Genomic DNA, 23,974 nt, shown 5'->3' with positions numbered 1-23,974 from the left:
CCCCCCCCCCCCCCTTCTCCTCCCCCCATAGACCCGCTGAGCATGGACAGCCTCCAGTCCCTGTCGTCAGACTCGGCCACCCTGGCCATGCAGCAAGCCATGCTGGGAGCCGACGACTCCATGGACGGCAGCGAGGACGAGGACGACGAGGAAGAAGAGGAGGAAGAGGAGGAAGGAATGGAAGAGGAAGAGGAGGACGAGGAGGAAGGAGAGGAGGAAAATGAGACGGGTAGACAGATGGCCAGCGGAGGAGGAGGAGGAAGAAGAGATCTGCGCATGGAGCACCGAGAGGAACTGGAGTAGGCCACTACAGGAAGAAACTGTATGAACTTTGACCTGTCCCCAAAATACTCAACTAGGACAGCTCTGATGAGAGGGGACTCTGGGGAGCAAGCGTGGCATATTAGGTTTTGTCCGAATTCATACAGAGACGCTCATGCAGAGCCACCATGGAGTGTAACGATGAATATGTGTTGTTGCATTTTTACTGTTGTATGTTCTCATGCAGTGAGCTCTCGAAATATTTGGATAGTAGCACATTTGTTTTTACTTTATAGCTCCTGTTTTTTTATGGACAGAAATGGCACAAAGGCTGAAAAGCTTTTACGTCCAGTTGAAAATCCAGACATTTGAATCACTTTACAGTAACAGTTAGTAACAGTTGAAGGATACTTTCAGAAAGCCATGCCGTTTTTAAGGCTGTTAAACGAGAAAACCGGAGAACCATGAGTCTTGATGACACATGCACCAAGAAACTGGAGAAAAAATAATATTTGCACAGTGAGATTTTTTTGACTGTATGTGAAAAACAACAACGCAGAATGAATGTAATCTTGGCACCATACAATAACTTAGCTTTTGAAAAAGTACTATCAATTTCCAACAGACCTTTGCAGTCCTTGTGTGATTTTGCTACCTAAAAATACGAGCGAGGAGCTAAAAAGAGAGCTGAAATGCTGTTCAGATATCTGCAGAAGTGACTGTACGCATTTGGCTTCCACTGCTGGGACATCATTCACGCCTTTAAGATTGACTCATAGGTTCTCAGGTCGAACTACACTCATTTGGCGTGTTTCTTCCTCATGAGCATCTGACTCACTGCTGCAGCAAACCTTTTAGAGCATGACTTTAAAAGAATGTTAGTTCATTTTTCTGTTCATTTTTCTTCTCCCACGAGCAAAGAAAAACGTAATGAAGCCGTGTATGCTGACTGCACATACAGGTATGTATACCACATTTTTCCTATGTTTGCGTTCTGGTGTTGAAGAGTTTGCATATTTATTCTATTTTCATTTTGTTTTTGCGTGGCCCTTAGAAAGTAGCTTAAGGAACAACATGATCATGACATTGCTCTGCATATACTGCGGGTGGTTGCGTGTGGGTGGGGGGATTTGATCATGCATCACAAAACATGCAAGAATGAAATCTCCCTTCCATTACCAACATGGAAATAGTGCCACTCAGTCAGCCATGCCGAAACAATTAAATATGCACTTCAATATTCAATAGAAAACACAGCGCTTTCAAGCTGGAGAGAGTTCACTTCGTGGGAAAAACAAAATGCTTTCACCCAGGAAACGCTCGTTTGTTCCTCGGGAATGTCTTAATCCAAACAGCGATCTTTTTCATGAACGAGTCATTTTGTTGCCTAAACTTAACTGCCATTGACGCATGACGCCCACTTTTTCTGGCTAATCTACACTAGCACGGCCGCTGAATATTCCGTCACCTGGCATTGCCTGTAACCGGCTCTCAGTCACCTGTTGGCGGCTAAACAAATGGCGCTAACCAGCGCTAGCGGCTAAGTACAACCATCAACTGCTGCTCGGATTTCATCATTCTTTGGCACTATAGACTAATCACGTAGCAATGGTTATATCTCACGCATCCCCCTTTGAGAAATGCACCCTGACTGTAAGTCTGGCAAACTTTCTGAAGGTGTTAGTTGGTGGCCAGGCACGTACTTGACATCAACCATGAAGTTGGGGTTTTATTTTTTTGTGACCTATGTGATTCTGTCACAGAACGAGAGCATGGCGAGCACTGCCTGTCACTCCAAACTGTCTAAGCCACATCTCAACACAGAGGGAACTCACACAGAGATGGCCACTGACTTTGGAATCTACAACCCCAACAGATCCACTGTCTTTTACTGACAAACTTTTTCAAGGAGACAAAGAAGACAATTTTGTGTAAAAAGACAAAGAGAGGAAAGAATGTCCGTGGAAAGGTCTCTTTCAGTTTTACAGGATTGATTTAGAAGAAACTGTGAAACAATTTCAGCTCTCTGTTTTGTACTGACACATGCAAATGGAGTCGCTCGTTTCTAATGTGAAGATGTCTAGAAAAAAAAAATACCTTGTTAAATTGAATGTTCTGATTGTTCATTGTGAAGTAAGTTGCTCATTAATATTCTTTTCTCGATTGATTTTATTTCCTTTTCTTTTTTTTAAATGGATCTCCCACAGCAAGTGACATGCAATAGGGACTATTTCTGTTTCATTCGTACACTTGGTTGTAATAATCAATTATGTTTCAATAGACTGATTTTAATAATTAAAACATGTAAAGGTACTGATTTGGACTTTGTGACATGAAAGTTTTTAATATGTCTAGGCTGAACAAAAAATCCAGGGCCATGTATGCTAACCAGGAGGTAAGACAAAAGCACTAAACACAGAACAAAACACTACATAATTGCCATGCAGGGTTTTTCCTGACTTTTAATGGGCCTCTTTTTTTGGAGGGGGGGGCAAAAATCATTACTGCTCTGCGTACAGGAAAAGCAGTGAGTCTGTGTTACCTTATTTGACAGAAATCTATATGCTTTTACTGTTTTATTACAAAAGTTATATTAATATTTAGATAAATAACTGGGAGAGTCCCGTACAGCCTGACTCTCATAACCAAGTTAATGTTTCGTAAACTGTTGTTGGATAAAATACTCTTAAACCCATTTGTAAAGGATTTGTATTGTTTTTTTATTCACAAATCTTAATATTTTGGTCCTGGTGATTTTGCTCAACGGTGTTTTAAGCCTTCAACGTTGACTTCCAGGCAGCTAACCCTAACCCTAACCCTGACCCCAACCATAACCATTGCCTAATCGTAGTGCCTTTCAGGCAGCGCTGCTTGGAAGGAGACCTTGGGGAGAACACTGATAAACGGCTAAAAACTCTTATAAATGTATCTTTGCAGGAAAAACCTTGACATGAGCATTGTTCCCTGCTGCAAATATCTTAGCCAGGATCACAATAGAGCAAGGCTTATGTGTGTGTGACACTTCCCAACCCTCCCAGGCCCTGTTGCAGTTATTTCCAGAGTTAGTTTAGTCTAAATATTGGTTTAACTTCCCTCGTTTTCCTGTCACATGTGTAGTCTCCCACCCACTGGTTACTGCCTAGCCTCTAGCCTTGTTATTTAACTTGCTGGAAGACGCCCGCCCAAACGCTCTCTCACCACCTACCATTATAGAACCCAACAGAGCTCCCCACCACAGCGTTTCAACTTCGGAAATGTGGATACTGATCCCTCGGAGTAAATGCTAATCAAACATGTGGGTGTCTGATGCCACATTGTATTGTTTTTACACGGCTTGTATAATTGCATCCTTGCATTGTGTTCTGTCAGCCTAAAAAGGTCATTCTTTAATTGCAGCAACCTTATTAAATATCTGTTATTGTCTGCATCTGCTACGTTTCTCCTCCTTCACCCACATTTTCTGGTAGGAGGAATTTGAATTGCAGTGGCCAATGTTGGGCTTCAAAATAACACATCAGGGGGTATGCAACTTGTGATGAGGTGATTAGTACTTGACATTAGGAAGCAATGCTCAAACACTCTCATACGGTATGTGGGAGTAAATCAGCATATTTATGAAAGTGATCTAATTAAAAAAACTCAGAGAAACCTAAGAATGTAGGCATCACGACATGTCTTCTATACTGTAGTTATTCCACAGTGGACTGTCTGTATTGTCTCAATGGTAGGAACGCAAGTTGGATACAATGCAAAATAAATGAATCCATCCTATAGTGCAGCCAAGGTGGGAGCTTTAATTAAGGTGGCATGGGATAGTTGCTACAGAATTTTACCATCCTACACCCTTTCAACAAATTGGATTTAAAGAATATAAGTTATGGACGTCTCTGTGGCGTCACAGATAGGTTTCTGAAAAGACAAAAATGGCTCCCGGGGGCTCTTGCCGTCGCTAACTTGGCAGTGCCTGGCATCGCCTAATCAACCGTGACCAATTTGAACTGTGCCCAACTCTGTTACCTGTTTGTATTATCTGTCCATCTCATATTTCTTTGTTACCTCATCTTCTTCTCACCTGTCTGTCTCCTCCTGTTCTCCTCCTGCTGCCTGAAAAACACACAGAGGATCCGCAGTAGCCTACTTAAGTTTTAGATCAACAATATCATATTATTTTCCTAATTTAATGCTATGACATGGATCCGGGTCTATTATCTGGGCCCAGGCATAACGACGCTTGTGCTTGTACTGTTATTAACAAAAAAAACACCATATGCGTCCTGATCAAAGGGTACACATATTACTGTATATCTGACTGAAAGTGATGCACAATGCTCGATACGTAATGCTGTTCTATTCAGCACCGTGGCAGTTATGTTCAAGCACCCAAACTGCTTAAAAAAAGTTGGTGGTGTGGGTTTAAATAAGTACTTTCAGGATACAAACACCTTAGCCTGGAAATCAAGACCCAAATCCAAAAGATTAAGGATCTGGCATTGAGAAATGAACATCTCACATTACGCAATTGGATAACACTGCATCCAATCACAACACCACATGGGGTGACGTATCTAGAGCCCAATATGCTTTGCTACCAGCGGAGCTAACTGGTTGATTAAAATGTTGTTTTTAACGCTCCTCAACCTTAAGTTCTTCATTCTTTTTTCGTGTAAAAAACTTTGTGTCAGTTTGTCGGATGCATATCAGCTGCACACACAGTAACGCTATAACAGTATATCATTAATTTCTCTTAGTATGGCTTTTATTCGTATGCGGTTCTTTTGAATGACTCAACTTTCATGGAGATGACAGATCGGTAGTAGGGACGTTGCTCCCTTAGCTTAGTTTTCAACAAATAGCTTCATGTCTAGGTCTACATAATATGATAAACGTAGCTTTAGTAGGCCCACTCCCTCATACAGTAGGCTAAACATATAATAATAAGAACAGCAAATTTCTCAGACCAATAAATGGCTTCCCTGTCCATATCACTGCTCGCCCTGGTGGACAGATAAATCAGTGCAACTGGTTTTCCACACACACAGCACTTAGGGGTTGTTACCAATCGGAGAAGGGGCAAATTCAGATGCCGTCGTCTTTGTGTCACCTGCTTTCATTCTTTGCTCCAGTTATAATTACTACGGACACTAGTGGTCGCTGCATTGCAGTAAACGTCAATGATGGGCATAGTGTACAGTCATGAATATTGGGAATACATATGAGTTATGGTGTATTACTTTTCAAAGCCTACTGTATTTGTATTGCTCTTTACACCGTGTTTCTCCAATGCGGTGCTTTTAAGTACTTCAGTGGATAAATGCTTTTTATTTTAAATCTTGGTTTAATGGAAGTTTTGTTTTGAGTACTTTTCCTCCACAGTAGCTCAATGAGAAAACCACATCATTAAGACTTTGGTTCTGAAAAGACTTTCAAAGATGCCCACTTGGTTTGTCAAGCTCACACCGCTGAAGCTTAATATTAGCTCAGGCTAATTTAAAATGATTTTTTACATAGAACTATGGTTCTGTTTTCCACATGAACCTGGGATTACTGTTTTCACAATTTATTGAGATGCAATTTCACATAAATTAAACAAAATACCACAATGGAGATCTTCCCATCCAGACGTCCTGTCAAATCCATTTAATCAAATACAACTTGTACACACTTATTCTCTCAAACATGTACTGTCTACTGCAATGGGCAGAATTATGACCATCCCTGTTGTCTGGCACAGTGTCTCAGCCAGCAGTAACTCTGAGGCTCAGTACAGTGCAGTAAAAATAGCCTCAGAATGACAGAGGGTGAAAAAGCCACTGTCAATGGTTCATTTGTTTGAAGTGGGCCACTGTAGAAAAGATCACACACGCACATGCACACACACACACACACACACACACACACACACACACACACACACACACACACACACTGCATTGCCCAATGTTGAGTAGTGAAGGTCTGCTTACATGCATACATGCGCCCACATGCGCCCTTTGTAATTAAAGCCAGACCCGACTCGGCCTGGTCCAGCCCAGATCCAACCTCTCATTTACTGAGGCCCTGCCGGGATACTTAAGAAGCTTTCCAGCACGGTGCATGCCTTTAGAGGAACTCTTTGGCTCTGCGAACATATTTTCTAATTTTATCACCAAAGAAACCTGGAAGACTTAAGGTGAGTTGGCTACAGCTTCCATTATATCTTGAGGTTATCTTGCTAGAATACTGTTAATTGCTTTTTTGATTGAATTTCCTCCCACATTGGTGAAGCAATCCACTAACCCTAGAGGTTTTCTTTTATTATTGTAGGTGTATACACAACCGGTCAAAAGTTTGGGGTCACTTACAAATTTCCATTACACTCCATTATAGACAGGATACCAGCTGATCTGGGTGGGTGGCTGATCTTTAATGCAATATCTACATTTCCCATTATCAGCAACCATTCATCCAATGTCCCAAAGGCACATTTTGTTTACTAATCTGATATTATTAAAAAAAACTAACTAAGAAAACATTAAACAACCCTTTTGCAATTATGTAAGCACATAATGTAACCTGGAAACTGCTGCCCTGGTTAAAAAAAAACAAGGCAACTGATCTCAGCTGGGATTGTGTCTATAATGGAGTCCAATGGAAATGTGTGAGTGACCACAAACTTTTGACCGGTAGTGTAGGTATTTCTGATTTATGATATCACATATAGTGAAGAACACAGAGAAGATAAGGTAGAGAAAATTAAGCAGTGGCATACATCTGGTTTGTACTCCCAGCGCTGAGAGCTTTGCTACTCAACTGTGTCAACAAATCAACATTTTTCTTATGGGTAGGAGTTCAAAATGTCCATCGCCCAGGCGGCGGCCAAGGCCATGCTATCTGATGCCCTGCTGCAGGGCAGCCCCGGGATAAACCGGCTCAGCCATCTGGAGCTGGAGCTTCCTCTGGACAAGGTCATCAAGTTTGTGTCAGTCGGCCTTCCGCTGCTGCTGGTGTGCATGGCCTTCGCCCGCGAGATCTCCCTGGGTGAGCCACTTTTTGTCTTTGTCCTTATAAAAAAACATTTTTTCTGTATCCTGCGTAAAGTAATCCAGTACTAATTGACCTTGTGAATTGAATTGTGATATGAACTTGATAAGGAAGAATAGCATACGAATACAGAAATAATTGTGGCCCTTGGTATTTATTTCAACGTCAAAACAGGGGTTTAGACATTAATCAAATTTTCCATGTACTTAAGAAGTGATTGTTTCACAGTTGAGTTGTGACGTGAACTGAGAACATATGTGCTATGTTCCAGCAGACTAAGATAAACTTCTCATTCCTTTCAATTCCCTTGAGGAAACTAAATATTAAGAGCAATAACAATGAGAGCTGTAATTACACGAGGGAGATAACACCAATCATTACAGGAAGACATTAACTCCTGACTCCATTAGGACCTCCTCAGTAAAACAGATGTTATGATGTAACAAAACAGAAATTCTGAAAGTACAAAATAACATCATCGGTTTAGTGAGTGCTTTGTTGCTTCTTTTACGGCCGGAAGAGTTTTAGACCAGAGAAACATATTTGGAAAAGATTGGCTGGTTTTTCACATCAAACTCACAACCTGTCTGCCTGCCCATGGTCATTCAAAAGAACAAAAAAAGCATAGCTGACAAATTCAAAGTATACGTGGCAAGTCTGTGGCACAAGTCTATTGCTGTGGAGGCTGACTTCCCTTGACTTTGAACTAAACGTTGTGTCTCCAGAGCTGGTCTGCAATCAACCCAATGCTCCTGATGCTAATTGCCATGGGGATGATTGAGAGCGCCGTTCACTAACGCTGGCACACTGTAATTACGAGGCAAAGTTCTTGTGTGGCAGCTCCCCCCCTATTTGAGTTAAATGAGAGGATATGTTGATTAACATGATGCGGTTGCAGGGGTACGGCGTTCCACTGATGGATCTTGGCTGCCTATCTGCTGGGTTGTCAGTTTCACAACAGAGCTTGATTGTACTGCTGTCTGGAGTCTGGTTTACTGGCACCTGGACTTCTCAGCCAGGGATGCTTATACAAAGCACAAATGTGAGGATGATCTGCCAGTGATAATTTGGGAGTGGGAGTGGGAAATAGGAGCAGCAGCAGAAGTGTAGGTTCCCTCTCTGCGCCAAATGGCTCACAGTGGTGGGGTGTTGAGGGGAAGAAAATCTTACAAGATTTCACAATCAGGCATCTGCTGCCTTTTTTATGTAGGTTGACTTGTCAAAGCATGCGCCCACACATCCACTCACAAGCAAAGTGGAAAATAGATTCCCACAGTAAGCTACATGTGAAGATCCAGTGGCGTCTGTTAGTATTATAACCATAGCCATCACTGTAACTTAAACCTATAAGCAAGTACTAATGCAGCTTCAATCCATATAGTGTTGACATTAAACTCCTGGGAAGCTCTGAAAACATACAGCCATTCAGTAACATTCTGTTCTCTTGGCTCCTTTGGCAACATACAAATGTAAATCACATTAAAAATGAGTTTTCACTAATCTGTTTAGAGTTAACATGTTTGCACAATCAGAAGCACATTACAGAAATTGCTGCGACATGAAGCCTTTAAAGTAGACTGGATGCCAGCTGAACTTAGCCCCGCACACAACATTTGAGGCCAGGAAGTTCATTCTGGACTTGATCCGTTCTGGAGAAACTCTGCTCAAACCAGAGCTGTTCGGACCAATCATATTATCAAGGCGGGCTTTGTACGATGATTGACAGATGATCAGTGGCGTAATCAATCTTGTCACCAAAGAGCGCTTGCCTTGAATTTGTTTACTACAGCCGCTGGAGAATTGAGATGTGTAGATTCCGCCATTGCGTCTATTATTCCGACTATGCGTTGCTCAACATATGTCACATTCTCCGTTGCTCTGATTGGTGGTTGGTCTATCCAATTGTGTGCTGAGGCATTTTCTTTCCTGGTACAGTTGAAACACGCCCCAGCCCAGTGGAGCAGAATCAGTTTCATATTCATAGTAGAATCTGAGTAAGACCACGTCAAGCTACCTTTAAAGTGTTCACATTATGCTTTTTGGCTTTTTTCCCTTTCCGTTATTGTGTTATACATCTTTTTTTGCGCATGTAATAGGTTTATAAATTCGTCCCCAAAAAGACCTAGCATCTCCAACAGAAAACACATGTTATAATGCTCGCCTAGCTGCTAGCTTAGCACACCCTCATACTCTGCTACTGACTGGTTAGTAGTCCATACCTAGGAACTGTCAGGGCACGCCCTCATACTCTGCTTCTGTCTCCCTAATAGTCCTTACTCCTACTGTGCATGTAAGAAGTGAGATGTCTCACTCTGTAGCTAAAACAGAGAGCCCAATACACAGAGTGAAAAGAGGAGTTGTAGCAATGTGCAGTACAACAAAAAGATGTTTTTTTTTTTTTAAAGTACACCATGTAAACCTATTCTGGTACAACCTCTTAATACAATTAGGAAAATTAAAATGAGCATTATATTAACGCTTTAAGTGTTTGTGAGACTTTGAAGACAGAAAATGTGACAGACAGCTTCATAAACCGTTTTTAGAATTATGTACTGTTAGACAATTTCATTTTGGGGCTGCTAACATTGGATGGTGATGAACCAACCGCTGTTCTGCTCACTACTTCCACCATCTGCCCTCACCATGCTGGCCTCCCATAAAATCTACTTTTCATTCAGAACAGGGTTTCAAATTGGTCCAAAATGTAATGTACTGTAAATGTAGTGCACTGTTTTGAAAATCTTTTGGACAACCCACAAGTACTTTTTTTACTATTGAATCAAATGTATCTTTTACATCGCTTAGCAAAATGTTGGTAGGTTCAGTGTCTACAAACACAAGCTGTGCACTCTTCTTTCTGTAAATATACAAGGTAACTTTTAAAATGAATATCCTTTATCATAACCTTAGCTGCCAAAATTATATTTTAGGTGCCACTGTCAATATGTTTAAAAATGTGGCTGATTAATTACAGACATACATACATATATGCACGCCTGCCGTATAATTGAATGGTTGCCTATAATGAAGTGGACTGGCAGGAGGAATCCCACCCTCACAGTAAATTAGTGACAATGTGTTTCTACTTACAGAAGCCAGGGCAGAGGGTGGTGTCGTAAAAAAATAGAAGCCCCATGTTTCTCTTTGAAGGCCCTGAATTAGATGGGGCACACCCAAGCTCTCTCTTTTTAAGGGTGGAGTACCCATGGGAAATGACAGATGGGTGCAGAGCATGGATTCAAGTGGTTGGACTACATGTGGTTATTTCAAGGTGAACTAAATATAAGTTGAAAAGGGAATTGAGTAACCCATGGTTTTATATGCCAGGTTGCCATTTGGAAACATATGATTGGAAACATATGAAACATATGATTTCTCCCTTAAAACATTTTACCACTGAAAAGAAAAAGGGCATGCAGAAGCTCAAATTGGACCCCATTTGTGTGTGTGTGTGTGTCTGTGTTTGAGATATCATGTGCTTAGAGATCACTTGCAGGCAAATTGATAAAGTAGAAAGTAATTCCCTATATTAGCGATAACGTTGCACATCGACATTTGTTTATTCTGCAGGGCCTCAGATCAGCTGTTTCCCTCCCAGCAATTTCACCATCAAGCAGGCGAGCTACGTAGACACGTACTGCTGGGACTCTCTCATGCATCATGAGTTTGACAGCGCTGGGAACTTTGAGGAGCGCTCGCTCTGGGTTCACAAAGTAAGTTGAGAGATTCTAATCATGCTCACTTGACTTGTTACGCCCACCCTTTACCCATGACGAAGTTAAGCCATTGAAAACTTTTTTATTCTCACTGTAACTAGCAAAACAGTTGAGTGTACCTATTTGATAAGAAGCAAGGTACACGCAAAGTATTCAGACCCAATGCAAATCACAATTAGGGCCACGTCACAAACTGGGAAAGTATTCTAACCCAGAACCTGTGGTTGTTCTTTTGTAATACTGGGCAGTGAAGCTATTGTTTATTTCACTTGTTGGGGGTTTAGTTTAGTTTATTTGAACATGTTAAAAATAAAAAATAAAGAGAAAAGAGAAATAGGAAAAGAGAAAGGTCCAGCTGAGATGATTGGACCATTATTAAACAAACTGTTTGGATTCTTAACACTTTCTAACATGGGAAGGGTTTTTCTCCAATGAGTTCTTTTACTTTTAATACTTTAAGTGCATTTTCCTGATGAAACTTACATACTTCTACTTTAGTAACATTTACTAGGACCTTTCCTTCTAACAGAGTCATTTTACAGTGTGGTATTAGTACTTCTACTTAAGTAAAGAATCTCATCCGTCTCGAGTTTCATCTGTCAGTCAAACTCATTTATGTGACTTGTCTTTTCGTCCCATTGTCTCTTGTTCTGCATGCAGATGTTTCCTTACTCTCTTCTGGCCATGGCGATGTTGATGTACCTGCCGGCTCTGATCTGGCGCCAGCTTGTCATGCCCTCACTGGGCTCAGACCTGCTCTTTATCATCGACGAACTAGATATGTCGTACAATCGCTCTGTCCGACTGGCCCAGAACATTCTGGAGATGCGCCAGACCACTAAGAACCCCCTCACATTTCAAGCTGAACTGGAACGGTAAGAAACCAGCAATTGTTGGCTTGTAGTCAGTGATGGAATGTAAAGTAACTAAATGGATTGACTCCAGGACTATACTTACATACACAAGTTGAGGTACTCATACTTTACTTGAGTCTTTTCTTTTTACGCCACTTTCTACTTCTACTCAGCTACATTTCAGAGAAAAAGATTGTGCTTTTTACTACACTACATTCATCTGACAGCTTTATTTAATAGATACTTTACAAATTGAGATCTCTGCACACAAAACATCTGGAAGTAGTTTAAAAATTATGATATTCATAAATAAAATAACCCAAATGATTAGACCATTAAACATTCAACTGTTTGGATCCTTTACACTTTCTTCAATGGGAGGATTTTTGTGCATTGAGTACTTTTACTTTTAATACTTTAAGTACATTTTCCTGATGACATTTATGCAAGTAGCATTTTCAATGCAAGACTTTAAAGTATTTTTAAAGTGTGGCATTAATTATGCTTTTACTTAAAGGATCTGAATACTTCTTCCACCACTTACTTGTAGTATGAATATTTATTGCTGTTTATGTTTTTATCAAACAAAATGCTCCTACATCCATGTTTTCAGGAACATGATCGAACACGATCGAACACGAACGAGTTTGGATTTGGCCCCAAACTACAATATGCCCTGTAACATTATACTTGATTCCCATTGAAAAATTGGGTAATTTTGGCAGCAAATGAACATGATATACCAGTGAGAAATATTTCTCAAAGGTGGAAGATGACATCTCGTGCTGACAGTTTATACGTCTTGATGTTTCTCATAAATATGGTTTGAGAAAGTGGAGATTAATGTTGTCCTCTCAACCATTGATACGCCTCAGCATCTGAGTGGAGGATTGCCGTTGGTGTTGTTGACAGCTGCTGCAGCCAAAAGTAGGAGATTGTAGACACTAGTGGCAGGGAATGCGTGTAGTTGCATAATCACGACGGAGAACATGGCCCTGAGTTTCTTCTCTTTTGTCCAACTGCAGGGCCAAGAAGAAGCGATACTTTGAGTACCCTCTCCTGGAGAGATACCTGCAGTGCAAACAGAACTCCTACTTCCTCGTTAGCATGCTTTTCTTGCGTGGCTTCCTGCTCCTGACCTTCATGACAGCTGCCTGCCTCTACCTGGCCTACTTCCACCTGTCCGCCTTCCTGCAGGATGAGTTCAGCTGCTTCGTCCGAACAGGCATGCTTAGGGACCAGAACTGGGTCCCTGAACTGGTTCAGTGCAAAATGATCGGTCAGTTGGTTTTTCAGGTGATAAGCGTGGCCAATGGTGCCATATACGCACTGCTGGCTCCCATCGTCCTCTTCAGCCTGATCCGGCTCTTTGTGTGGGACACGACCTTCATCTCCGTCTATGAGCTCCTCCCGGCCCTAGACCTCATCAACCGCCGGCGACTCGGCTGCCCGCTAAACGACCTCAACGTCCTGCTGCTTTTCCTGCGCGCTAATGTGGCTCACCTAATGTCCTACGGGAAGGTGAGGGCTCTGTGTTCCCTGGCACCGCCACAGGTGGGCAATGCCAACACAAGCCAGGGACTGAACGCCATGCTGAGCCAAGAGGAGATGGAGGAGCGTGAAGAAGCCGCGATGGAGCTGGCAGAGGCGGTGGAGGAGGCCAAGGAGGAAGGGAAGTTCAACCTAGTAGACATCATGACCATTCTGGGAGCAGCACAGGGGAGAGTGGTAAACTGCAGCGAGAAGAGGCCTCTGGTGGAGGAAAATATGAGTCTTGGTACCGTAACACTTATCTACACACTCAAACGCATTCTGCTAGTGGCTATTTTTGTCTACATCATTTGGGATGTACAGAAAATCATTAAGTGACTCCAACACTACACATGCAGTCTTTGAAAATAAATAACAAGTGCTTTACATATAAGTTAGCCTAAGCATTTCTCAGAGAACAGACACTGCATACTGAATATGGTCATATAAATAAACCTATGTTTATTTTATTATTTTATCCAAATGGACCTGAGGAGGTAGTTTGAGAAACATGTATAACTGCAGACAAATTCAGGTTGAATTCATATACCATTGTTTGGTAATTTTACTCTTTATTGTCTGGAACTCTCTTGCCTTTGCTCTATATTTCTAAAGCCAGATTGAACTGCCTATGTTTCTAAAAGAGGATTTTTAGAGCACTGGATAATGTAGAAGAGATAGATTTGTGGTACTTTCTAGCCCTAACTGCCCTCTCTGTCTCTTCACAGAGCCAAACCACCAGGGCTACCATGAGTTGAAGGAGACTGCACCATTTAGTCATTACTAGGCCTCCAATGGACTGAATCAATGTGATAACCATGGGAGGGGTTGGTACAGTAGATTTTCAAGAGTACTGTGTCCACAAAGACTGTGGACATCATAAAGGGTTTCTTTGGTCTGATGACCAAAAAACAACTCTTTTGGAATTACAGGGCAAATTGTTCTGGCTAGACATCTCAATGTATTTGGATTTGTCAGTTTTCAGCATGTGTGCATTTGTAGCTGCCACAGACAAACGTCCTACTTTGGTCCCATGTATTGTTTAGGAGGCCAGCAAAGGCTATATTTTGAAGGAGAGCATGCAAGAGACAGTGGCTGTTGTAATTATGGTATAAGAAAACCTAAGAGCAAAGTGACTACATACAAAATACACATTTGTCATTGTGACTGGGTTAGATTGTGAGAGTTGTGAGTCAATTGAGAGACAGAAAGACATTTTCAGTGGCAACAAAAGATTCCATTGACTGTTCATGAACTTAATAAGATTTAAGGTGTTTGATATTACTTACTACTTTTTTTGGCTTCCTACTATTTACTTTACGAGCAAACTCAATTTTTATTTGTCTGTGAATTGGCAAAGTGTATTCTGTGTAATTCTAAATAAATGTCGTTTGTGTAGTCATTGGTGTTTGTCTCATCCATGTCCCCGATAATCTATGATGAAATTTGTTTACATTTCTGCATTTTTGACAAAACAATCTTCCAATGTTCATAGAATATGAATAAGAAAGTAAAACTGAACAATCCAATTTAAGGATGGCACAGAGCCACTCGCTTTCTTAGTGCCTTTATTTTTAGTGCATGCAATTTCGGAGCTTGAGGGAATCGGATGCTTTTCTCCAATAGGTAGACAGTGAATAAAGAAAATACTGCATGGTGTATATTATTTTTGTCATTTTATGAGCTGTTACTAGCATTGCAGTGTTTAAAAGCATGAAATAAAGTTTTCATTCAAAAGTGAATGAGGCATGGGCTGTGTGTTTCCAACCCTAACCCTAAAAATATACGTATCTGCATTTCAACACAGCAATGAGTTGACAGAGTTGTTTTTGGTCAACGTGCTTGTGGTGCATGTGTTAAACCGATAACACAGCAAGCACGTGTGGTATCCATTAACTGTGTGATGCAAACTACATATGACAGGAGGCCTCGCTCGACACAGTATATGTAGCAAACAGTTCCGCTTGTGTCACTTTGTTTGACTATTCACACAAATGAGCCCAAAATGACTGCTGTGCAACAACAGTGAATTATCCACAGAGTAAAGCGTGCAATTATTTTGATGTAGTTCTGGACACAAAGGCAAGCGAGTTGCCTGGTGGGTAATAGGGGCCATTGGTGTACAGCAAGAACACAATCTAGATCTGAGACTTATAATGAACAAGTGGAAGTCCAATTTAGAAGTCCAATTACAAAGGTGTTTTTGGTAGAATTTCACTGCAAAAAAAATATGTTCTGTCGTTTTATTACTGAAACAGAACAGTCACAGGCCACGGGACACTTTATAATCAAGGCATTTTCAGCTCTTGGATACTCTCTATGTCAAAATAATTATTGGGCTTCCATGCCGCTCCAGTCTGAAACTTTATAAAGAAAATCTGGTGGTTAATGTAGTCATCAACAGTCATGCATGTCAGATCATCCTCCATCTGGCACAGAGCTAGAAAAAGGCAGACAGATGGTGATAATGAATGCTATCGACTGTGTATTTGGATGAGGAGAAAACTAATTTCAGAGCTTAACACAAAGTAAAAATATATCTGCAGTTTGTGACGGCACTGTCGTATTGGCTGCAGCTGGCTGGCTAAGGCCACTTGAGGGCATCATTGAGTCATGCTATAACTAGACTGCTTTCAGAATTGCAAAATTTAATTTATGGGTGCATCACAAGTGGGGTCAGTATTGATATTTATATTTCTCTAATCAAAACAAAACGGAATGCAGTCTCATTTAAATCAGCCTTATAAGGAGTTCCTCGGGTCCAGACTCCTCTGCCAGGGTCTGTAAAAGCTTCTGTGCTGCAGCCAATTCCCCACAGTCAGTAAGTGTAAGGAGGCTGCTGTGGTTGTGATTGCAGCATGGCCTTTTGGAATCAAGAAATGGCAATGGCAATCTTTACTGAGTTCAGCTATGTCAGGAAGTTGGACACCAACTTTCATCTCTTTGCACTCAGTGTTTCCCAAAATGTCGGGCATACTGCTCAAGCTTTAAAGCAGGATTTGATTGAGTGAAATGAGACATCAAAAGCTTCCTCAGATCGCTCTACACTGTCATCCTAGGCTGCCTGCATAATGGTGATGACTAGATCCAAACAATGCATAACTCACACAGCTCACAGTGCACCCGTGCAGGGTCCAAGTTAATCTGTTCTGTTATACAGTTTGACAACTCTTTCTGCCTTAACCTTTTCCCTTAAGCTGACACGCCAGATGGTGTGTTAACACAGAACCATTGGAGAAGCTGTCATTAGAAAGTGTTTGGAAAAAGGATGGATGAAGCATCTGTCTATCACGTCTGCCATTGTTGTTGCGGCTGTCTCACACGCACCTAAACCACGGCCCGCAACTCGCACGTGATCTTCTGTTATCACGAGAATCCGTCTGCCGTGCAAGGTAACTTTTCCCTCTCCGGTGGTTGAATGTAACTATATTTTACATTTACTCAAGTACTGTACTTAAATATAAACTGGAAGTACTTGTGCTTTACTTGAGTCTTTTCTTTTATCATTTCAGAGAGAAATGTTGTACTTTTAACACACTACATTCATCTGACAGCTATATAGTATATATATATAAGTATAGTTACTTTACACATTAATATTCCTGCACACAAAACACATATAGTTTATAAATCTGTTGTTATATTATAAAGTAACCTAGCAACAATATAACGGCCTAACTAATTTCTTTTTAATTTAAAATATTGGAATACACTATGTTCATTCATTTTTGGTGTGTAGTGACAGCTGTGTTTCATTGTGCAATGCTGTATTGTATCTAGAACAGGGGTCTTCAACGTTTTAAAAGTCAAGGACCCCTAGCTGATGAAAGACCGAGCACGGACAATTGTAATGCAGTGTGCAGGGAATGAGGACCGAAATACAGAATTATTAGACGAAATAAATTCAACCCAGCACAGGATGCAAGAAACAAAGTCCAGGCTCCAAAACCAAAAATCTAAAAATCCAAGCCGGTAAAAGGCAAGACAAAAAACAGGGAACAGAGGAAGGGAAAAACAGGCCACAGGAACGGGGGACAAATGTAGAGAACTCTGACAGGAACATACACTCTGAAACAAACAAAGTCACAATCTGACAAGAGACAAAGGGTACACAAGGGTTAACTACAAGAGGTAGCAGGGTGACGAGGAACAGGTGAATCACAGTAGGAAGGGGCAGGAAAATAAAAAATAAATAAAATAAAACTATGCAAGACTAGACAGAACAGGAAACCAAACTATACACATACAACAGGAAACAGAACATACATACACTCACAGGGGAACACACGTTCCAGGGAGGAAACTAAGACACAAACACAATGAGACAAGACAGGAGCAAAAAAACAAAGGAGGAAACAAAACCGAAGCAAACACCCACACAATCACAATTAAGTTGCATATTAAACTGGGACTCGTTTTAAGTGTGGGCAACCTCAAGCCATGATACATAACTTTTGAGTTCATCGAATATTAAGCTGTTAAAATATTTGTTGGCATGATTTTATAAATCATGTTTTATTGAGAAAAATACATGTGGCACAGAGCATGTGTCTGACTACCTTACCAATAGGCCAGTAAGTCTATCATCATGATTTTTTTTTACAAATATGCTGCTTCATATTTGCTAATAATACGTTGGGTTAATTACTTTAAGACATTTTAATCTTTAAAAGTACTTTCAAAACATTTAAAATAATTGGATGGCTAAGTAACTGTGCTCCCCGGGCCCCCTATTGAAGATCTCTGATCTAGACACTAAAGCTGAACCTTAAACCTGTGTGTTATAAGCTGGAGAGAGAAGACGGCCGTGGGTGTGGAGGATTGGGTTCCTTTAAGATTGAGCTCACTACCATTTCAATCAGGAGAGATTTCAATACAGATACGCAAAACCTTATTGGTAAGCTACATGTGAACAATATGAAATGTACGACAATGTGAAATGTACAAAGTCTTTGACGTTAGACTCCATCCATCCATCCATCCATCCATCTTCGTCCACTTATCCGGTATCGCGTCAGGGACAGCAGCTCCAGCAGCTCCAGCAAGGGACCCCAAACTTCCCTTTCCTGGGCCATCTTAACCCGCTTCGACTAGGGGATCCCGAGGTGTTCCCAGGCCAGGTTGGAGATGTAATCTCTCCACCTAGTCCTGGGTTTTTCCCGAGACCTCCTCCCAGCTGGACGTGCCTGGAACCCATCCTTACCAGATGCCCAAACCACCTCCACTGGCTCCTTTCAACACAAAGGAGCAACGCTCTACTCCGAGCATCTCACCCTATCTAAGGGAGACGCCAGCACCCCTCCTGAGGAAACTCATTTCAGCCGCTTGTACCCTGGATCTTGTTCTTTTGGTCATGACCCAGCCTTCATGATCGTAGGTGAGGGCAGGAATGAAAACTGACCGTTAGATCGATAGCTTTGCCTTCTGGCTCAGCTCTCTTTTTGTCACAACGGTGCGATAAATTGAATGTAATACGGAACCTGCTGCGCCAGTTCTCCGACCAATCTGCAACTCCATTGTCCCCTCAATCGCAAATAAGACCCCAAGGTATTTAAACTCCTTTAGTTGGGGTAAGGACTCTTCCCTACATGAAGAAGGCACTCCATCTGTTTCCTGCTGATAACCATTGAGATTAGACTCCATTTTAAAAATACGTTTTCAAGGGTTAGTGAAACCCAGACATATCCTTGATAGTCTAGACACTGGTGGTGAGCTGAAGGAGCATGAAGGCGCGAACAAAGCAACTGGCCGCTCGGACAGCCGGAAGAAGTCCCAGGCTGCCATGAGCAAAGATGACTGGAGGAAGAAGGGGAGGAGGAGGGCTGCACTTTTCCTGAAATGACAACTGACAGCCACAGAGGAGAGAACAGAGCAGATTTAATGCATGGATGACCCGTTGTGATTGGCTTGTGAACACATGGTCAATTCTGATTGGTTTAACTGAAAGTAGCGCCACGAAAAAGCTGACCAGTTTAGGATATAAGTGATAACGTTTCTGAGTCTGCTAAAGAGAATTTGCACATTAGGACACTACATTACAGACTGATGTGTGAGGAAAATGATTATTTTTAGTGATGATGGTTGCTCTGTTTATGCCAAATTAATAGCTACATAAAATATAGATCACTTCTTCCATCTTGGACCAATACTCAGTTTTGCTATTTACATTGCTGGCTGTGAAAGAGCCAAGGTCAGAAGCCTGCAGATGACATTCTTGAGGAATTTAAAGTGAGTCTAAAGTGGTGACAGCATGCAAAACAGGAACTGATAGTAAACTGTTAAGCAGAGCGGAGGTGACCTCCAGTTCATGACACAATTGATCTACTTCAGTTTACCTCTATGTTTAGATGGCCACTTAATGAAGACAGATCCTTAAATCAAAAGTGATGGCCACACTGAGCAGAAAACACACGCACACAGACAGGCAGCTTTTTGTTGTTGTCATGGTGTCAAGAGGAGCTTTTAAAAGCCATAGCTTCATATAAGCAAAGGGTGTTATTATAGAGGGACATAAAACATTCATCAAGAGCTATTTCTTAAAGTGAAAAGTTTACCTACAATTTTTCTAACTTTATCAGAAGCTACCTTTAAAAAATTACTATTATAGATTTTAGCAATGCATTCTCATGAACAGGTTTGAACAATATCGCACAGAAATATATGAACATCCATATGTATTCTTCATTTGTATATCTTATGAAAATAGGCAACCAACGGTTGGTCATGTGACGCCCACTATCAGTGGTATAGTCTAATGTATTGTAGTGGGTGTACTGTACTGTATAGCCAGAATCTGCCTTTTGGGTGTCCTCCTCAAAGCAGTTTTAAGCATTAACAACTTAATTTTCTGTAGTCGGATACACTTTTATGCAGCAATTTATGGAGGAAATACCTTTTTTAGCCTATGTGAAGAAGAAATTAAAAGATGACAATTCAAAATTTATCAAAAATATAATTGAAAGTACGTTGCTGCGTGTCACTGATTATTTTTAAGTGGGTATATGGAAATCCTGGAGCTTTCCTAGTATAGTGGACATGCGTATCCAGGAGACTACACCACTGCAGGGGCGGCTGTGGCTCAGTGGTAGAGCGGTTGCCTGCCAATCGGAAGGTTGGTGGTTCGATCCATGCCCCTGCAGTCATTGTCGAAGTGTCCTTGGGCAAGACACTGAACCCCGAGTTGCCGCATCGCAACCTCCGAGTTGCTGCACATCGGGGTGTACGTGTGTGAATGTTTATCTGATGAGCAGGTGGCACCTTGTACGGCAGCCCTGGCCACTGTGTGTGAATGGTGAATGTTTCCTGTAGATTTAAAAGCGCTTTGAGCAGTTGTTAAGATTGGAAAAGCGCTATATAAATACAGCACATTTACATTTACTGCCGCCTACAGAGCTCCGTAACAATCCGTGGCACTTGGTAGTTGAGTTTACCCGTAAATAGGTTACTTGTAGGTGGCTACAGAGCTCCTTTAGATATTGCCATATCAGAGGCAGTTGGTAGTTCAGTTTACCTAATAAAAGGTGACTTTGAGCAGGTTACAGAGCACTGCGAGCTGCTGGCCGTGTCAGCTGATATTACAGACAAGTTTGTTGACAAAAAGTAAACTTCATGCGGCGAGTTAAGTTTAGGCTCCAAAGCCATTAGGTAAGTTTAGGAAAAAGATTGGTGTTTTAATTAAAATGCTCCCCAGGAGCACACATTTCCTGGGTGAACCTCTTGTTTTTCAAGGGAACTGAACTGTGCTCTGCAGCTTGAAAGCACTGTTTTCTATGACCCACCCATCCACATCGACCTCCTCCGTATGCTGTCCACAACGTTCTTATACAGTGGCAGTCACTGTGGTGCATACAGCAGAAATACGTGGAATGCTTAGAAATTACAGTGCAGTACTTCACGTAGCATGCAGAACTTCACGAAGATTTTTGCACGAATGGTTCATGAGAACGGACTGAACATCTTTCATTTATGCAACCAATTTTTCAGTGGTTTTACACAGTATCCTCAATAGTATAGTGCATCACTGTAGGCTGTGGCTAATTAGAGAAGCTTGTCCAAAATGAGAAAAGAGACAGACCTTCAGCAGTCTCTATTGACCCCTCTCAGCATGGAGAGCTCTTCATCTTGAGAGGGCAGAATAAATGTTCAGGGTTTGTTACTAACAGACTTTAGGTCCACAAGGCTCAATTGGTCTCAGAAGCAAAAACAGGTAAAACCCCACATTTACAAAACCATTCTTTAATAAACAAGATCAGTGTCACCCTGTAGAACATGTGAAAGTGAAGAAATGAAATGAATTGTTCAGGAGTATAAAGCCTTTCTCTTAGGCTACAAAGTTGAAGACTGTTGAACAAGGAACAAGTGGACAAATGGACATAGTACAGTGTACAGTGTGTCTCAATCTTCTTTCAGCATGCTTTGCTGTGGCTTGGAGATCCCCCAAGGATCCTTGGGGATAGCCGGATCTCCATCTCCGGCTATCCCCAAGGTTGGTTGTTTATTCCCAGATGTACACTAATGTGAAGTGACATGTTGTAGCAGTGACATTATATTAGTGGTAAGAATAATATAAATATTTAGATATATGCAGTTAACAGAACATACAATTAGAAAAACAGAATAAATATAGATATACTAAATGAACCACATAGACAGATACGTACTTGTGAATGTGCCGTATGGTAGCATTATGAGAGTAGTAAGAATAAGTGCATATGAATGTTATGACTGATTACCTCCAGATGTGTTACTTTAGTTTTTATCCTTTTTTCTCAGTTAGGGAGGTGATTCATTGTTATTCATTTGGCCAAATTTTGGTTCTTTAGGTTAATATCTTACTTTCTAGACAGTTTTGTTTTGTTTGTTATTTTCCTGGTAGGCCACCCTGAAGCTTTATTTAATTTACATATATCTATTTAATCATAAGTCATATTTCATGTAAAATTAATACATTGTGACAACAAAACAAGTTGTGTGGCTACTTGGGGGACGGGGAAGATGTGGCCTTTCTTCTTGTTCATGTTGCGTCCTAGACAACCCTAGACTGGGGCGTAACAGTGCAGGATGAATAGTATGAAGAGCAGTAGAATATGGCTATGTTTAGGTGTAATTACAGTCTGAACATATGTAAATAATAAATACAACAGTATACCTATATCAGTGGTAAGAATATATATATTATATATATATATATATATATATATATATATATATATATATATATATATATATATATATATATATATATATATATGTACATGCAAAAGCTGGAGAATGCTACCTTACATGAACCTTTATACAATTGAAACTGCATTTATGGAACACCAGGCCAAGTGTGATCTGCGCTGTCTCCAGTCCACCCTTCACTCTCCCTGACTCTGCTGGCAAGCTGCTTACCTCGGGTGACAAAGTCAAGTACAGCTGTCAGCAGGTAAGGATGTGGGACAACACAGCAAAAGAGGCGCTGACAATGTATTTCAGTCAGCGCTGTCACACAGCTGACACTGATACCGTCTTGAAAGGTGGATATATCTTCTCTCCACCTCTGCGGAACACTGAGCAAGTGTGACAGTATCGTTTCAGCTCGGTTATTCATCTATTTATTTACACCACAAACACCAAAATAATAAGCTCAGGTTGTTTGAGAAAAGAAATGACATCACATTATTGAGACCAGGTGCAGCGACTAGATGCTCACAGAAAAAAGGTACTTTGTAACATTGTCTGCATGTTGCTGCTGCTTCATATGCCTAGTTGTGGTAGTTGCCAAAACCTGGCTTCTTTTTACAAAATGTATCTTATGTTCAATGGCTGTTAAGGAGCCAAATCTCCAACTTGATTATATTTTAACTTGAGCTGATCTGTTTGGACTCTGCAAACATGTTGTTCTAATCCACTTCTGTTAGTTTCATAATTTGGCTAGAAAATGGTAATTTTCTAAATGGTGGAAATCCCAAGTCCAGATGACTACCAAAATCCAATCAATGGGTCCAATCTGTCCACCAGATTTCATTAGAAATCTCTTCTAAGGCTTTTAACATTTTCTGCCAATAGATAGGCCAACAATCTGAGGACTGAAAACATAACCTTCCTGGCAGCAGGAATACGACTTATTTGAATAGCAATTCATAGTTCATCCAAGACACACACACACACACACACACACACACACACACACACACACACTAACATCTCAGCACCTTGTCTCAGTACATAGCAGTTAAGGAGTAAACATCCCTCTTCCCCTCCACCTCCCAACTGCCTTAAGTGTGTCTGTAAATGATATGTGTATTCTCCTAAGGCTATGTACAAAGTTTGGTGTTGAAAGCTCAAACACTGGAATATCTTCGGGAGAAATCTGTTTGGTGTGGTGTTGATGGAACTTCAGACGGATTTGTAGTGCAAGGACAGGTATATAAATATGCATGCCAAATTTCACATGACATATATTAACACTTGTAAAAACAAATTACACGTACAGGTCAAGACTATGTGAGACTTCAAACTCTCTATAAGAGACAACGGTACATTTTCCAAAGAGTTAATGTCGGCAGTGTAACTGCTAATGTTGACAGGTGCATCATTATGCAGATTTTC

The 23,974-nt window shown here is 41.0% G+C and overlaps 2 protein-coding genes across 3 annotated transcripts in view; both read left to right on the top strand.

The window, feature by feature from the left end:
* pknox2 (pbx/knotted 1 homeobox 2) overlaps positions 1-2,350 on the top strand; it is a 113,727-nt gene extending 111,377 nt beyond the window's left edge. Inside the window, exon 12 of the mRNA XM_034890115.1 lies at positions 32-2,350. Within this exon, the coding sequence (XP_034746006.1) occupies positions 32-303 (272 nt within the window). The 3' untranslated portion in view covers positions 304-2,350. The remainder of the gene's footprint in view (positions 1-31) is intronic.
* Positions 2,351-6,291: 3,941 nt separating this feature from the next.
* On the top strand, positions 6,292-14,779 carry panx3 (pannexin 3). 2 transcript variants are annotated; one of them, XM_034890118.1, is made up of 6 exons: positions 6,297-6,430; positions 7,086-7,278; positions 10,852-10,994; positions 11,658-11,872; positions 12,877-13,628; positions 14,110-14,779. In XM_034890118.1, the coding sequence occupies exons 2-6, from the start codon at positions 7,095-7,097 to the stop codon at positions 14,166-14,168; spliced, it is 1,353 nt and encodes a 450-aa protein (XP_034746009.1). In that variant the 5' UTR covers positions 6,297-6,430; positions 7,086-7,094; the 3' UTR covers positions 14,169-14,779. The 2 variants fall into 2 exon arrangements, with proteins under 2 accessions (XP_034746007.1, XP_034746009.1); XM_034890116.1 differs by having other exon boundaries at positions 6,292-6,430; positions 12,877-14,779.
* The last annotated feature ends 9,195 nt before the right edge of the window (positions 14,780-23,974 follow it).

The sequence above is a fragment of the Etheostoma cragini genome, chromosome 13 (genome assembly GCF_013103735.1).
Source record: "Etheostoma cragini isolate CJK2018 chromosome 13, CSU_Ecrag_1.0, whole genome shotgun sequence".
NCBI classification, from domain to species: domain Eukaryota; kingdom Metazoa; phylum Chordata; class Actinopteri; order Perciformes; family Percidae; genus Etheostoma; species Etheostoma cragini.
This window is presented reverse-complemented; position numbering and strand designations above follow the sequence as displayed.

What these genes read in the sequence shown, in the direction of transcription:
- panx3 (XM_034890116.1), top strand. Translation starts at nt 7,095, where the DNA reads ATGTCCATCGCCCAGGCGGCGGCCAAGGCCATGCTATCTGATGCCCTG. An exon ending in GCTCGCTCTGGGTTCACAAA is followed by an intron (nt 10,995 to 11,657) that starts GTAAGTTGAGAG and finishes TTCTGCATGCAG; the next exon opens with ATGTTTCCTTACTCTCTTCT. An exon ending in TTTCAAGCTGAACTGGAACG is followed by an intron (nt 11,873 to 12,876) that starts GTAAGAAACCAG and finishes GTCCAACTGCAG; the next exon opens with GGCCAAGAAGAAGCGATACT.